General features: G+C 43.8%; 1 protein-coding gene across 4 annotated transcripts in view; it reads right to left on the reverse strand.

The window, feature by feature from the left end:
• Nucleotides 1-1,030: 1,030 nt before the first annotated feature.
• The window catches only part of SLC6A1 (solute carrier family 6 member 1), a 58,226-nt gene continuing 44,802 nt past the window's right edge, over nt 1,031-14,454 (reverse strand). For all 4 annotated transcript variants that reach the window (XM_079316777.1, XM_079316775.1, XM_079316776.1 and 1 more), the window contains 11 exons: nt 14,073-14,182; nt 13,825-13,957; nt 12,461-12,595; nt 12,240-12,343; nt 11,785-11,909; nt 9,025-9,137; nt 6,677-6,808; nt 5,565-5,667; nt 4,226-4,326; nt 2,664-2,831; nt 1,031-1,241 (listed from right to left, as the gene is read on the reverse strand). In XM_079316777.1, coding sequence (XP_079172903.1) covers nt 1,137-1,241; nt 2,664-2,831; nt 4,226-4,326; nt 5,565-5,667; nt 6,677-6,808; nt 9,025-9,137; nt 11,785-11,909; nt 12,240-12,343; nt 12,461-12,595; nt 13,825-13,957; nt 14,073-14,182 — 1,329 coding nt within the window. In that variant the 3' untranslated portion in view covers nt 1,031-1,136. The remainder of the gene's footprint in view (nt 1,242-2,663; nt 2,832-4,225; nt 4,327-5,564; nt 5,668-6,676; nt 6,809-9,024; nt 9,138-11,784; nt 11,910-12,239; nt 12,344-12,460; nt 12,596-13,824; nt 13,958-14,072; nt 14,183-14,454) is intronic.

Raw genomic sequence — 14,454 nt, forward strand, 5'->3', positions numbered from 1 at the left:
TCTGTGGGATCAAAGAGCTCTCCTCGTGCCCTCCAGCCCCTGGAAATGGAAATCCCACTGCTCTCAAAGTGCTGGCCACTCGTGGCTTGTGATTGGGAACTGGGAAAGTTCTGTAGCAGGATCAAATTGGAGCTTGCAAGGAGAAGCTTAGATCTTTTAGCCAGTGTTTTGGTTTCTATTTTGGTGGCAATGCAATAATTGTAGAGTGATAACAGCATGATAAAAGCTCAGGGAGTCTGAGCCCGAATGGCAAATACTTTGTGTTTTACTCCTGGGAATCTTTAAGAGCTCTTGGCTATTACTCTGCTTAAAAAGTTAAAAGTTGTATTCCTGCCTCTAACATTGCTTCACAAAGATATCTTCTTTTTATAAGAAGGAAGATAAGTATTTTTAAAGAAATGTATGACCTTGTTTGAATGTCACCCTGAAAGGCTGAGCACGGCCAGTGTGTTTGGCCTGGGCTGCTCTGCCACAAACAACTCAATTTTTGCACTAGGAATGTTTATAAAGGCTGTGCCTGCTGCTAATTGAAGGAAGAGTCTCTTCCCCTTCAAATGGCCTCAGCTGGAACAAATTTTAAGGGCAGACTTTTGCACTGGAAATCACTTGTTTACAAAATACTCTGTTCTTTTTTTTTTTTGTACAAAACAACTCCAAACTGAATTTTACTCCTGCAAAGTCAGAAATAACAGTCTTGGGATTCAGCGGTAAGAAATAGTGATCAACTACTAAAAATCAGCAGCACAAAACTTCAAATAGTCGTGCTAAAAGGTAGATTAAAAAGGTCCTGGCACATCAATTTACAAATTCCAAGGTATGCAACTATCATTGTGAAAGGATAAAAACATTAACAGTCTGTGGATTGCTGGAGAACACAAGAACACTGTCAAACATCTGAGCTGGCGGCTGGATCGAACCCACGGCGATTCCCTCGGAGTGGAGATGACCTTGTTGCTTTTTTTTCCTTTTTTTTTTCCCTTCTTTTTTTTTTTTTAATTTGTATTTTTATTTTATTTTATTTTATTTTTTTGCCACTAGAGGTAGGTAATTATATTCTCAGACGTGAATTTGTGGTCATACTCAACCATATTTTTTGTTTTTCTGGAGGAGGAGTGGTTCTTGGATGAGAGAGGAGTTTAGATGTAGGCTTCTTTGTTGGCAGAGTTGCTCTGTTGGGCCTGGTCTGGCCCATTCTCAGGGTGGGTGATGTCTTCACTGGGCTGAATCATCACTTGGATGCGCTGTTCAAAGGACAACAATAAATGTGAAGCAGCCAAAAACTCTTTCTAACCTTGCTTTTTTAAAATTTAATATTTTAAGACAATTCTTTACAGCTCCCTATCTTCCTAGGGACCAGCAGTGTGCCACTTGCATGTTTTTATCTCAAAAGAAATCCCAGTTTGGCTCCTCAGAGCCTCTCACTGGTGCAGGCTCTACCCATCACTTAATAATCACTTAATAATCACTTGCCAATGCTTTCAAAAATGAGACCCTAATCCACAACAAGGCTGAGATGAGGAACTTTCACCATGGTGTCCCACAACCCTGCTGTATTTTATGGCAACAATTCTCCCTTTGCACCTAAAATTTCCATGAGACCAAGAGGAATCTATTCAAAATGTAAGAGCTAAGAACAGGAAGCAGAGGAAACAAAAAAACCCCAAACCAACCAACCAAAAAAACCCAACCAACCAAAAAAAAAAAAAAAAAGAAAAAACAAACCCAGATTTTTTTTTTTGCAGACTTCTCTGAAGCCTCACTGAGTCCTTCAAAATTTGCTGAAGACAAATATTTGGATCAAGATCCAAGTATTTCATGAGACATCACTCGTCAATTCTGCTTAAGATCATCCAGCCCTCTGCAAAGACGGCTCTGTCAGCTGGTTTTAGAATATTCCAGAAGTTCTGACAAATTCCTTTTGACACTCTTTGGTTCCCACAATCACAGAATTGGGCTGGAGAGCTGGCTGTGATGTACAGGAGGATGGAGAGGGAAAACTGAGGATCACCCGAGTAAAAAACATGAGGTGTGGTGATTGCAGGTGGTTCCTGAACAGTGTGTGGGGCAATAATGTGGTCAATATTTCCCACTGCTTTAGCAGAACACAACTGAGGGTCTCAGAACTGACTGAAATAAAAACTGACTGAAAAAAAATCAGTGTCTATTCCACGAGAAGTGTTACCTCCTTTTAAAAAATGGGATGAGCAATCAGGGAGAGGCTGAGAGCAAGGAGAAAAAATGCAGAAGCTGAAGCTTTGGGGCCATCAGGGAGATGCAGAACAGGGTCACTGAGCAGACTCCTGCAGACCCAGATCAGTCCCTGATTTTGATCCCAGCTCCCCAGAGCATCCCCTGCCTGATCCACAGCCACGTGCCTCACACTAATCAGGACAAATTTCCATGTCTTGTGAACTGCTCCTCTGTTTTCTCGGTGTGAGGAGCTGGAATGCCAAGAGTGTGCAGCTGCCAGAGCAGAGATAAGGACTCTGTGGAAGGTGGGGAATTGTGCTCAGCAGCAGATGGCTCAGACACTCTCTCGCCTTTTGGTCGGCACTTTCACGATTTTTTTTTAGCTCAAAACAAAATGACAGAGGGGGAAATAGATGTCAGAAAAGAATCTTTGATTGCACAGGTCCCAGGGGGGTGTGGGCAGGCAGACTTACCTGTTTTAGGGAGCCTTTCAGGGTTAGGAACATATATGCCATGTAGCCAGGTATCAGCACCATAGAGGACAGGGCCATGAACCAGCCGACCCCCTGGCCCCATTTTGGGAACACGTAGCTCCCCATGGTCAGAGGGGTCATCTGCACAGCACTGAAGATGAACACTCCCTGCAAAAGCAGAAGGGAGGGGTTTGCCTGACATTCCCAACATGCTCTGGCTTCAAGGGTTTTGGGGAAGCGTCACCAAAGTGAACGTTCCACGTTAACGCTCTATTTTCACATAACCCTGCACCTCAGGTAATCCAGGTGTGCTCTGGATTTCTGTGGGAAATTCCTTGGTTAACCTGCACAGAGCCAGAGGGAGGGGGGCAGCTGGGGACAGCAGGGATCCTGGGAATACCTGTGGGCATGTATGTGGTGCCACTGAGCAGCAGCACCCATGCAGTGTTTTTGGGATGTTCTCCAGTGATGCTCTGAAGACATGGAATTCCACAGGCTATTCCCATCCTGGCCTGTCTCAAATGTCTAAACCAGCCAGGAAAAGCTGCTAAAGGGAACCAGGAGGGAGGGAGACTCATTCTGAGCCCTTGGGCAGGACAGATTCCCAGAGCAGGATGAGAGGCAGAATTTTACCCCTGCCCTGAGCTGGGCTGGGCAGCACATTCTGCTGAGGACTTGGCCACTTTTACAATGCTGGCCATCTTCCTCCTGTGCCACTAAAATAAAATGTATTTCTTATGCCTTTCTGAATGCTTGTTTCTACAAAAATGAAATCTGCTTGATCTGGAAGGGATGACTCGAGGAACCCTCAAGGTGAACACATTTCTGTGTCTCTTTAGTGCTCCTCATTTGCTTTCCTCTGGTTAAATGCTGGCTCATGTGTAATATTGGCTGCTTGATTAGTTTGTTACATTACATCTGGGTTCAGTGCATGTGCTGTAATTTTACATTTATTTGCCTATTACTTCGCAAGGTACTGGGTAGGATTAGCTGGGTGAAGTTTAGAATCAGGAAAAGGCTGTCCTGTGGTTTCCAGTGCAGATACCTTGCAGGGTTTGTCAGAAAATCCACAGCAAAGTAGTATAAAATAATTAATATATGCCACAGAATCCCATGAGGGAAGAACACAAGTTTAGAACCCTGCTCTATTCCACGAGAAGTGTTACCTCCTTTTAAAAAATGGGATGTCACCAGAAGTGCCTGTGGAGGAACTCAGTTTACAGAATGTTGGTATTTTTGTGTACGTGGAAAATTTAGATTTTAGATTGCTAAATTCTATTTTAGAATAGGAAAAAAAAAATTAAAAAGGTCAAAAGTTGTTCATTACAGTTTTCTAACTCTGTCAATCCATTTCCAGAGGCCTAATAAAAACCTTGGCTTCTCTTTTTGGGGCACAAGCTTCCTCTAATGACAAATAAGCTTTTTGCTTATTGCCTTCAATAGGATTGCACAAATCCTTAAAAAAGGAGTGAGGGCAGAACTAATATGAACCTGTGGGGATCGCAATGACCAGGCCATTAATTTACATCCTTTCAACCAGAGAATAAAAGTTTGTTCCTTACTGCCACAATGATAGGAGTGAAGAAGGACCAGCAGAGCTTCCACCAGATGCAGGGTCTGTATCCCACCATCTCTTGGATGTTGTCATAAAATCTATTCACACCTGGATATGGAAATAAGAAACAGCACAGAAGCATATCAGGTAGTGGAGATGACTGGAAGGTCAGGGGTTCTGAGAGATTTTGCCATAAATTATGGTTATATTTGGAAGCTCTACAAAGATCTCAAGGCAACTTTTCCTCTGTCTGGATGGGAAAAAAAGTGTGCAAGTCAAAAGCACCAAAAATCACCTGTTCTCACTCTTCCACATAATAATTAATTAAATAGAGACCAGCAAACTTATTCCCACGCAAAAATGAGGGAGTTGTACATGGGGAGGTCAGATGCAAGAAACACCCTGGACTGATTTCAACTCAAGGTCATATTAGAATGAGACATTCAGGGCTATTTTACAATTATAAAAACCCCTAACCCATCCCAGCATGAACCAGCTTTGTTCCAGTGCACTCCATGAAGGATCTGAAACCAGAGAGACCCTCCTGCTACTGCTGCTCAAAAAACTGGGTCTGTCACATATTTATGGCTTTGATTTCTTCATGGGCAGAGCCTGGAGCTGATAATTTCAAGATGTGGTTCAAGCCCATCCACTTAAGCTCCTGGGTCCCTCTCAGCTCAGAATATTCTTCTCAGAAAATATTCTCAGAATATTTTTCTATTTGCTGGGTTCACCAGCAGTGCCTCTCTCCTCTCAAGTGCTGTTCCATCCTCTCAGGCCCACTAAAATCCAGCTGGAAGGCTCCAGTTCTCCAGCTCTGGAGCAGCTGGAGTGTCCAGGTGAGGATGGGGGCAGCTCCTCAGAGGAGCTGACACAGCTCTCAGGTCAAAAATACTCTGTGACAATATCCCACAGATCCATTAATCCTTCGAGGCAGAATCTGCCAGTCCAAGCTTCAGGATATTTCAAGGTGGTTATTCCCTAACTGACCAAGGAGCCTGGAGTGAGAGAATTTCTGTAAAAATGAAATATTACAAATCCCAAGAGCCCTGAGGTAGTATGTACCCAACACCTCTGAAGATCCAGGTTTCCAAGGGAGGGGGACAGGAAAAGAGATGAAATATCATCTTGTGAATATTCCTGGAACACTTCACAGCTCCCAGGCCTCTGGATAAGGTATTTAAAAAGCAGCAGCACCTTCCACAAGCCAACTTTGAATTATATCCACAGAAACCAAAACAACTTTCTGTTCCACCCCCAGCACATGCACACTCAAGCACAGATCAGAGGGTGAATTATCCTTGGGGTGTGCAAAGTTAAGGGAAAAACACAAACAGGCTGCTTACCATAGCACCAGGATATCGAGATGCACTCAAAGAATACAAGGAACAAGAGACTCATTCCACTGGCAGAGTAGTAGTCAAAAAGTTTAAACACATAGATTCCACCCTAAAACAGAAAATAAAGCATTAAAAACAGAGCAAATCCAGCTTCAAATTGTAAGATACAAACTAACAGTGGTGGATGGGTTAGGGGCTTATTATTGTAAATTCAACAATAAATTCTTCTAAGGCTTGAGGTGAATCCTGACAAAATTAAGATTGCTGCTGTATAAACGGAAAAGTTTGATTTTGCTTTGTGCTCTTTGTTTAATAATTTAATCATAATTGAATCATTAATCATTTCCCTCAAATAGTTTGCAAAGTCAATCTCCAGCTGTCACTTTTTTGGGCTGTGAGGATGTGCATTTTGCTGTCCCCTGAGCCCTGAAGGGGACACAGAGGTGATGCTTTTTTGGGACCACCTACAAACAGGGGCCAGACAGAATTAAGGCAATAAAAGCAGTTTTATTTATTGAAAAGCCTTCAGGTACATTTAGGGCAGACAAAGCCCCCACAGGGGCTACACCCAAAATGGGTGATGGGTCACAGGTTTTCACACTTTGATAAGTTTGGTCCATTTGCATATTGGGGTTAATCCCCCAATTACAGCTCCAGGTAATGAAGTCATTTAGCCCAAGTTTGCTCCCCCAATTCACTTTTGTTTCCATCTCTGGGGTCAGTGAGGTGTCCTTGATTGCCAGGCTGGAGAGGAATTGTTGTGTCTGAGCAGAATGGGAAAGCAGCAGCTGGCACTGGGTGTGGAGTTTAAATAATGCACTGAAGAATTGCAGGAGTACAATACATGAAAAATACAAAAGCTAAATATACAAAACCTCAAATCTTAATATAAAATAAACAACAATAATACAAATATATAAAATATAAATAGAAGTATCAAAGCTAAACTCCTAAAGCATCACAGGGACCACAGGGCGCTCTGCACTGAAACCGCCAAAATCCTGGGTAGCGTCAATCCCTGCCAGTCCACTGATTCCTGGCTGGGCTGGAGAAAGGGAATGCTGCTGCTGGTGGCAGAGCCAGGTGCCCAGGGTCCCCCAAGCCCCCCAGCCCTGTACCTGAGTGATGTTGGACAGCCCTATGACATAGGACACGATGCACACCACGGCGATGAAGAGCTCGCGGCGGTTCCGCAGCAGCTTGGGGAACTCATCCACCAGGGCAGTGATGAACCCTTCCACGGTGCAGAACTGCAAGGGAAGGGCACAGACACAATGCACAGCCCTGCTGGGGCACTGATGAACCTTTCTATGGGACAGAACTGCAAGGGAAGGGCACAGACAATGCACAGCCCTGCCAGGGCACTGATGAACCCTTCCACGGTGCAGAACTGCAAGGGAAGGGCACAGACACAATGCACAGCCCTGCTGGGGCACTGATGAACCTTTCTATGGGGCAGAACTGCAAGGGAAGGGCACAGACAATGCACAGCCCTGCTGGGGCAGCCTGGGCTTTGGAAGAGCAGTTTCCACTCAGACCCTTGGCTGGCCTGAGGCTGCAGCTCTCCAATGAGAAGTGAAAATTCACTTGACTGCAGTAGAAGCTCTGCTCCTGAATATCCTTGTTTCTGTCTAAAGAGATCTGTGCAGAAAGATTTCCAGCTCGAGGAACACTCAGAATTCTAAGTTATGAGCTGTTGCTTTCACTCTGTGAATGAGAACTGCTTTTTTTTTTTTTTTGTAATAAATAAAATAAACCTACAGCTGAAGGCTTTGATCCCTCAATTCTACAAAATGAAATTATTTTTAATGTGATTTACTCACTTACAAGAAAGCCAACACACAAAGTCTAACCAGATTGTTGCTTCACAGCAGATTAAAGATTCTCATATGATTCTCATATGTAATAAATCAAATATTCTATTATTTGTATCCCCAGCAAACATTTTTGTTGAGGCCGTGTCCTCCAAATGGAAATCATGGCCACACTCCATAATCCTTCTGTGTGTATATATTGAGATAAATGTTATCATTATGCTGGTTGAAATAGTGAAAACCAGAAGGTAAGTAAAGTTTTATTAATTTTCAGCAGAGCAAGCAGAATTCAACCAATGGTTACAGCTCCTGTAAATTACAGTGTATGAAATGTTTCAGTGACAGACAGAAAATGCAGAAAGCATGACAGCCTGTAGATATATATTCTTTTTAATGATATTAGACCACCTTCCTCAGCTGTTAGTTGCCTGGAGACAAGTGCTTTCAAGAATATTTTTGACCCAATTAATTTCACAGCAGTTTCCCCCCAGACTGAGCAATGGGTTTTAATGTCAAGCCTGAAGCTCACTGAAAAACAAAGAAATAGAAAGTGTAAATTTTCAACTTTCTTTCATCTGCCAGGATAAAATGCCCTCTTGGTCTTTTTGTGTTCACAGGCTGAAGTCAGCTTGGATTTATAGAAAATGTTGGATTTTCTCTCCTGCAAGACTGGTACAGTGCTAAGGCAGTAAATCCCATATTCCTTTATGTGCTGGGAGGGCTGTGCTAGGAACTGGGAGATGCTGGTTTGCCAACTGCAGCTGATTGCTGGTGAATTAACACATCTGCCTAGGATTGGTGTCATAAAAGTGATCCAAGAGCTCAGCAGCCAGGGGGGCCTGGCTTCCTGGCCAAGTCCTCCAAGTATTCTTTGTAAAATAAGCAGAGTGCTCTCCTGAGTGCTGCCAGTGGGGTTCTCTCTATTAAAACCAGCACTGATTAACAAAAGGTTTTGTTGGATATAGTTATTTCTAAAGGGTTTTCTCTTGTGCTGTGTGCTTTTTTATTTATGTCAGAATCAACATTTCTAATGATTCTATGTCTTAATTATGTAGTAGTTTAATCTAGAGAGAGAATATTTTGGATTTGCAAAACCCCAGGCCTGAGCCTCCTCATTAATTTCCAGTTGACAGATGCCACCCAGAGCTTAGGTAAAGCCTGAACCAATACCTTTGTGATCCTTTTCCTTGGGAAGTGACATCAAAACACAGAATATCCCATTGCCCCCTGAATTAACTCCAGACATTAAGATGAAACCTGTGCTTTTTTGCTGCAGGGGTGAGTTCTGGAGCTGCCTTTCAAAAATACCTGTGGCATCTAAATCTTGTAAAACACCCCTCTGTTTCCTACACAGCTGAACATTGCACAGGTATTTTTAATATTGAGATTTAACAGGGGGTATTCCAAAGGCAAGGTCCTTTTTGCCTGCAGAATAAATTTTCTGTCTGTTTTTCATGTGCTTCCAACAGTTCACAAAAGAGCAAAAGTGTTTAAGCATCAGTTTTTTATTCAGCATTTCCTCAGTGCCTCCTAATCTTGATCTGATTATTCCAGGGACCATCCTGCCCTGCTTCCAGCTGGCAGTGGAGAGCACAGGGAGAGCCCCTGTGGTGGAAGATGTGTATTTTTATTTGTTTTCACCCCAGTTTTACCTGACTGTCGATGCCAAGCATGAGCAGCATGGAGAAGAAGAGTATTGCCCACAAAGGGGAGATGGGCAACTGTGTCACTGCCTCTGGGTAAGCCAGGAATGCCAGTCCAGGGCCTGGGGGACAAACAGGAGACAGAACATCAGTGGGCAGGGCTGGGGCTGGCACTCTGCTGGGCTGGGGTGGCTCTGGACACAGCCCCTGGGCAGGGATCTCAGCTCTTCAGTGTGTGCTGACCACGAGGGCACTGCAAGGACCTGGCTTCCAAAATGAACCAGCCACAATGAAAAAAACAAACCACCCCCAAGGCCCCCCAAAGCCAACCAACCAGAACACTGAATGCACTTCAGAAGCTGCTCCTGAGACACCCCTTGGCACAGTGTCTTGTGTTGCAATCCAGGCTGTGCCCAGCAATGTGGATTCTGTCCCCATCTGCTGACCCGGGTGGGGCAGTGCCCCTGATCTCCTGGCACATATTATCTGCTAATGGGCCATCTTTAAACCAGCTGGGCAATCATCTTTATCTTTCCACAGCCCATCCTCCCTCCAGGAGATATCTCCTGTTCATGGCCAGTGAGTCCCAGTGCATGACTGATAAAATTCCATCATCCCACTGGGAGATGCTCCAGCCAGGGGAGCAGCCAAGCCTTTCCTACCCAGAGAAAATCTGAGATTTTGGACACCAAGGCACCTTCTTTCCACTGGATTCCAGAGGAAAGCCAGACCTTTCCACATCATCCCTGGAGCTTCAGAGGAAACTGCACCTTCTCCAGGAGCACTGCTCCAGCTGAACCACATCTGCCCCTGCAGGAGGATGCAGCCACCATTGAATGGGACTGTGCCACCACCCTGACTGACTGACTGTGTCAGCTTGGATTCTGACTCTGGCAGGGTTTGGGATTGTTCTTTGTAATACTGCATTTCTATTTTAATTTTCCTAATAAATACTTTATATTCCTAATTCCCATATCTTTGCCTGAGAGCCCCTTAATTTCAAATTTATAATAATAATTTGGAGGGAGGGGATGTGTGTTCTCCATTTCAAAGAGAATGTTCTGCCTTTATTGGCAGACACCTGTCCTCCAAACCAGGACACACAGCCAAGGCAGGAATGTTATCCTGGCCTAGGGTTATATCTTCAGGCACTGCTCAGCTCTCTCTCTCCCCCAGTAGGTTTTGACAGCTGCACTCTCCTGCTTTGCACCATTCAGAATAGAAACAGAGACAGCTCAGAAATGGAGAAGACAATTTTCAGAACTTCCAGTATTCCTATTTACTGTCCCATTCCATTCACTCGCTCCAAAACCACATGTTTTAATGAATTCTGTAGTGGTGGAGAGGCAAACTTTTAATTTTTCTTCTTGCTAACTGCTGATGTGGGGCAGAGGGTTGGAAGGAGAATATAAATTCCTCTTTTAAAGGAGTTTTTTTTTGTCCTCATGGCATAGCTGGATGTCAGGATCAGAGGGAAAACTAGCAAATTTAATAAACTCAGAAATAAAGCTCATGTGCTTCACCTAAGGAGTGTCTCTGATTTTTCAGTTTCCATTAAAAGTCTGTCAGTAACAAGTGCTTGGTCACAGCCCCCAAACCATTGGAGCAAGGGTGGCATCAACACCTGGATTGTCAAAGCCTAATGAGGATTTTGAAGCAATTAATTGCTAACAAGAGCAGATATGATTGGAAAGCAGCTCAGAAAGCATTCCAAATAGCAGTGCCAGAAGCAAGATAAACTTCAGACAAATATGTTAATTTTGCTCTGTTTTGCATTCCACAGAAATGCAGCTACAGCTTTTAATAATATTATTTATTTTATAAGGCTGGATAAAAGATGGCAAAACAACCTCTCATGGTGGTAAAATCTGGCACCACCCTCCCAGCTTGCTAGGAGAAATAGAAGTCTTAATTAAAAGGTCAAATTTTCAAATATCCTTTGCAATTAGTGGTCATGTGCATGTCTCAGAGGTCTGCTATCAGATGTACTTAATATGATGTAAAAAAATTGTGTTTGCAGGTGCAGCCTTTATACAAGTGTATCTGTATCAAAGACATAAATCCAAAAAGCTTATTTCACACACCACTGCCCTTCCAGAGCAGCTTTTAATAACAGTGCCTGCCATCATCATTTTGCACCTAATCCCTTTGTATGTGTAATTTATTGAAGATTATTTTTAGGGCTTAAATTCTCTCAGTTTCTGACTGAGGAGATATTTCAGTGGGTTGTGTTTGCTAACACAATCATCCAGATTTTGTCCACCAGTGAGTTCCAACCAAGCTCTGAGCTATGAGATCCCTCCCTGTGGCCAGAACTGCTAAGTGAGTATCTGGTGCACCAGCTGGGTTAGGGCAGCCATCTGCTCTGCTGCTTTAAGCTTTTTCAGCTGGAAGACAGACAAGAAACTGCAAAGAATAACAGAATCCTCCCTTGGACATCTCCCTGCCCTGAATAAAATGCCTTTCATGGTACTGAGCCACATGAAATAGGTGTAGGTGAGAATAGGTGAGAAATGGATCTGCCTCAAGGGGCTTAACCTGAAGAAATGGGAAAAGGAGTTAAAACCCAACTGAAATGGAAAATATTAGCTTAATAACCACCCCATAATGATCAGCATTCCTCCTGCTCTGCCTGGAGTGGGCTGGGACAAGACTTTTCCTTATGCCATCGGGAGACTGAAGGGACAGGGAGCTGTGAGGAGGAATTTTGAGCAGCTGCACAAACAACCTACGAGCAAAAAAATAACTAGAGGAAAAGAGATCAGGTACCTGATGCTGCAACATCTGCAATTGGCCTTTTTGTGACATTGGCCATGAATCCCACAATGGAGAAGATGACAAAGCCAGCAAACATGCTCGTGCACGAGTTTATGCAGCACACTATGATGGAGTCCCTGAAACAAAGGGAAGGGGCTTTAAGCTGCTGGGAAAGCAAAGGTTCTTCTTCTTTTTATTTTTATTTATTTTTTTTTTTTTTTTTTTCTGTGGAAAAATTTCAATATTTAGGATTTCACAATTTAGGATTTTCACAGTTTGGGTTCCATTTCATTCTGGGGAAGTTCTCTCCCATTGGTGTAAATGCAGTTACACATCTGACCCCCAGCCAGATAGAACAGTTAATACTCAATGCTAAACTTTGTTTCAATTATCTGTGCACAGAGACAGAACTCAGCTCCAGCTGAGACAGGCAAGTGCCACTGCAATATGTGCAGTCACCTGCTTACCTGTAAACATTATTGTGGAAAGGGTTGTAACTTCCAAGGGCAATCAGTGAACCAAGACCCAAACCGTAGGAGAAGAAAATCTGTGTGGCAGCATCCAGCCAAACCTGATTGCAGGAAACAATTTTTTAAAAAATCTGTTTCTGCACTTGAGGAGCATGTGATATGTCTGAAAGGGGAACAGTGAGAAGGAAAACTTTTGTTTTCCAGGGAGGAATATTTACCTCAGAGTCTGAAAGCTTACTGAAGTTGGGAGTTATATAGAATAAAATGCCTTCCTTTGCTCCAGGCAGTGTTACACCACGGAAGAACAAGATGAGCAGCATAACATAGGGATAAGTAGCAGAGAAATATACCACCTAATGTGAAGAAACAAGACAGTGTAAGTGTGCAAGGAAGAATGATCAAAAATATTTGTACCCTTAAAATACTCTAGCAGCAACTGGTAAAATTGAGGCATTTTTCAATGAAAAAGCTCAGGAAGTGCCTACAGCAAAATTCCCTTAACTCCAGGTCTAAAGGCAGGAGGCTGTTGCCTATTTTTCTGCACAGAGAACAGAGTGGACTAGGATATTTTCACACCTTTTTTTTTTTTTTTTTTTGGTATTTAACACAAGGAAATCCCCAAAGCACAAGGATCATGGCACCAGGATCCTGCTCATCAAACATCTGGCAGTTTCTTTTCCCCACTCTCCTCCTGTATATTACAGGCTCCTCCTTTCTTGCCTTTTCAGAGGTTTTATAAAAAAACCTTTCTGAAGTCAGACTCACCCTCTTTTTGCCCTCTTTGTGCTTTGGAGACAAAATGGTTTGCTCTGAGCTCAGCTAAGCCCTGCTCAACACAGTTTGAGGTGGGTCACAGGTATAACCTCTTGTCAAAAGCTGAAGATCCATTCCTTCAGTGTGAAGAAAACCCAGTGCTCTGCAGCAGACCTGAGCTCTTCTGACCCAACCCTTCAGCTGACACCAAACCCCACTGCTGTGGCTTTTCATTTCCCTGGGATTTCTCCTGACAGAGAAAGGCATGAGCCAATGCCAGATGTTGCTGCTCCTTCCTTCAGAAAGGTCTCTCAATAATGCAATTTCCTTTAATTGACCAGCAAATCCTAATTTCTGCTCACAGGCAGTCAGAGCCCAAGAAGCACAGTGTGAAATCTCATGAAAGGACCTCAAATGTTTCTCACTCACATGTGGGAAGGTGGGAGCAGCTCTTCCCAACTTCCTTACATACCCAAGTTCAGCAAAAGCTGTGCAATAAATGCACAATTCTTGCTGAAACCAAACCACTTCCCCCTCTCTCTGTTGGAGCTAGAATATTCAACCCAGGAACAAGCAGGAATATTTTCAGCTGATTTTATACCTGGCCAAGCCAAGAGGCCTGTAAACGAAGCATCTATGGCTGTGGCCTGACCTAGCTACAGAGGAGCCAACTCTCTAAAACATGGGGCTGTATCAATCCAAGAAAACACAAAATACTTCACAGAGCTCTGACAGCCAAACAGTGCCTCTTACCTCAAGAAATTTCAGAATATTTGAGCAAAACGGGCATTTTAAATTGAAAGGCATTTGCAGTGCTTTTTAATCTTACCTTTCCAGTCCAGCCTACCCCCTTCCAGATACAAAAATACACCAGAATCCAGGCGATTGCCAGGGTGATTGCCAGTGGCCATCGGATCTGCCCGGGCTTCTCCAAGCCGTCGGTCATTTGGTGCATGTTGCGCCTGGAACCAGCCAACAGGACATTTGGGCTTTGGGCAGGGGATTCAGGGGGTGAGGCAGGGAGGGAAACAAGGGGTCCTTGGGCATGCATGGAAGGGAGGGGAATGAGGGGCTTACTCCCAGAACTCCACCACGGCGCTTGTCATGTTGGTGGTGTTGGCTAGGGTGTAGTTGGAGAAGCAGCGCTCGGTGTTCCAGGGGTTCTCACAGTGTTTCCAAGGAAGGGTCTGGTGGGGAAGAGAGCCAACAACTTCAAGTCAAACACCTGTTAACCAAGAGTTACCTCAAGTATCTCTTTCTTTGCTAGAACTGACAGCTGAGTGCAGAACTAAAGCACCTGGGGCTCTGCAGATATTGATCTCCCCGGGGTGAAGTTATTTAAATTCCTATCAGTTGGGGGGGCAGGTGTGGAAATATTCTCTTTCTTTTCTTGAACTTAGCAGCCCAAACACTCTGGATTCAATGCACTCACCATGTGAGTATTTTGAAGCAGCAGAAA

The sequence above is a fragment of the Erithacus rubecula genome (assembly GCF_903797595.1).
Source record: "Erithacus rubecula genome assembly, chromosome: 13".
In the NCBI taxonomy this organism is placed as follows: Eukaryota; Metazoa; Chordata; class Aves; order Passeriformes; family Muscicapidae; genus Erithacus; species Erithacus rubecula.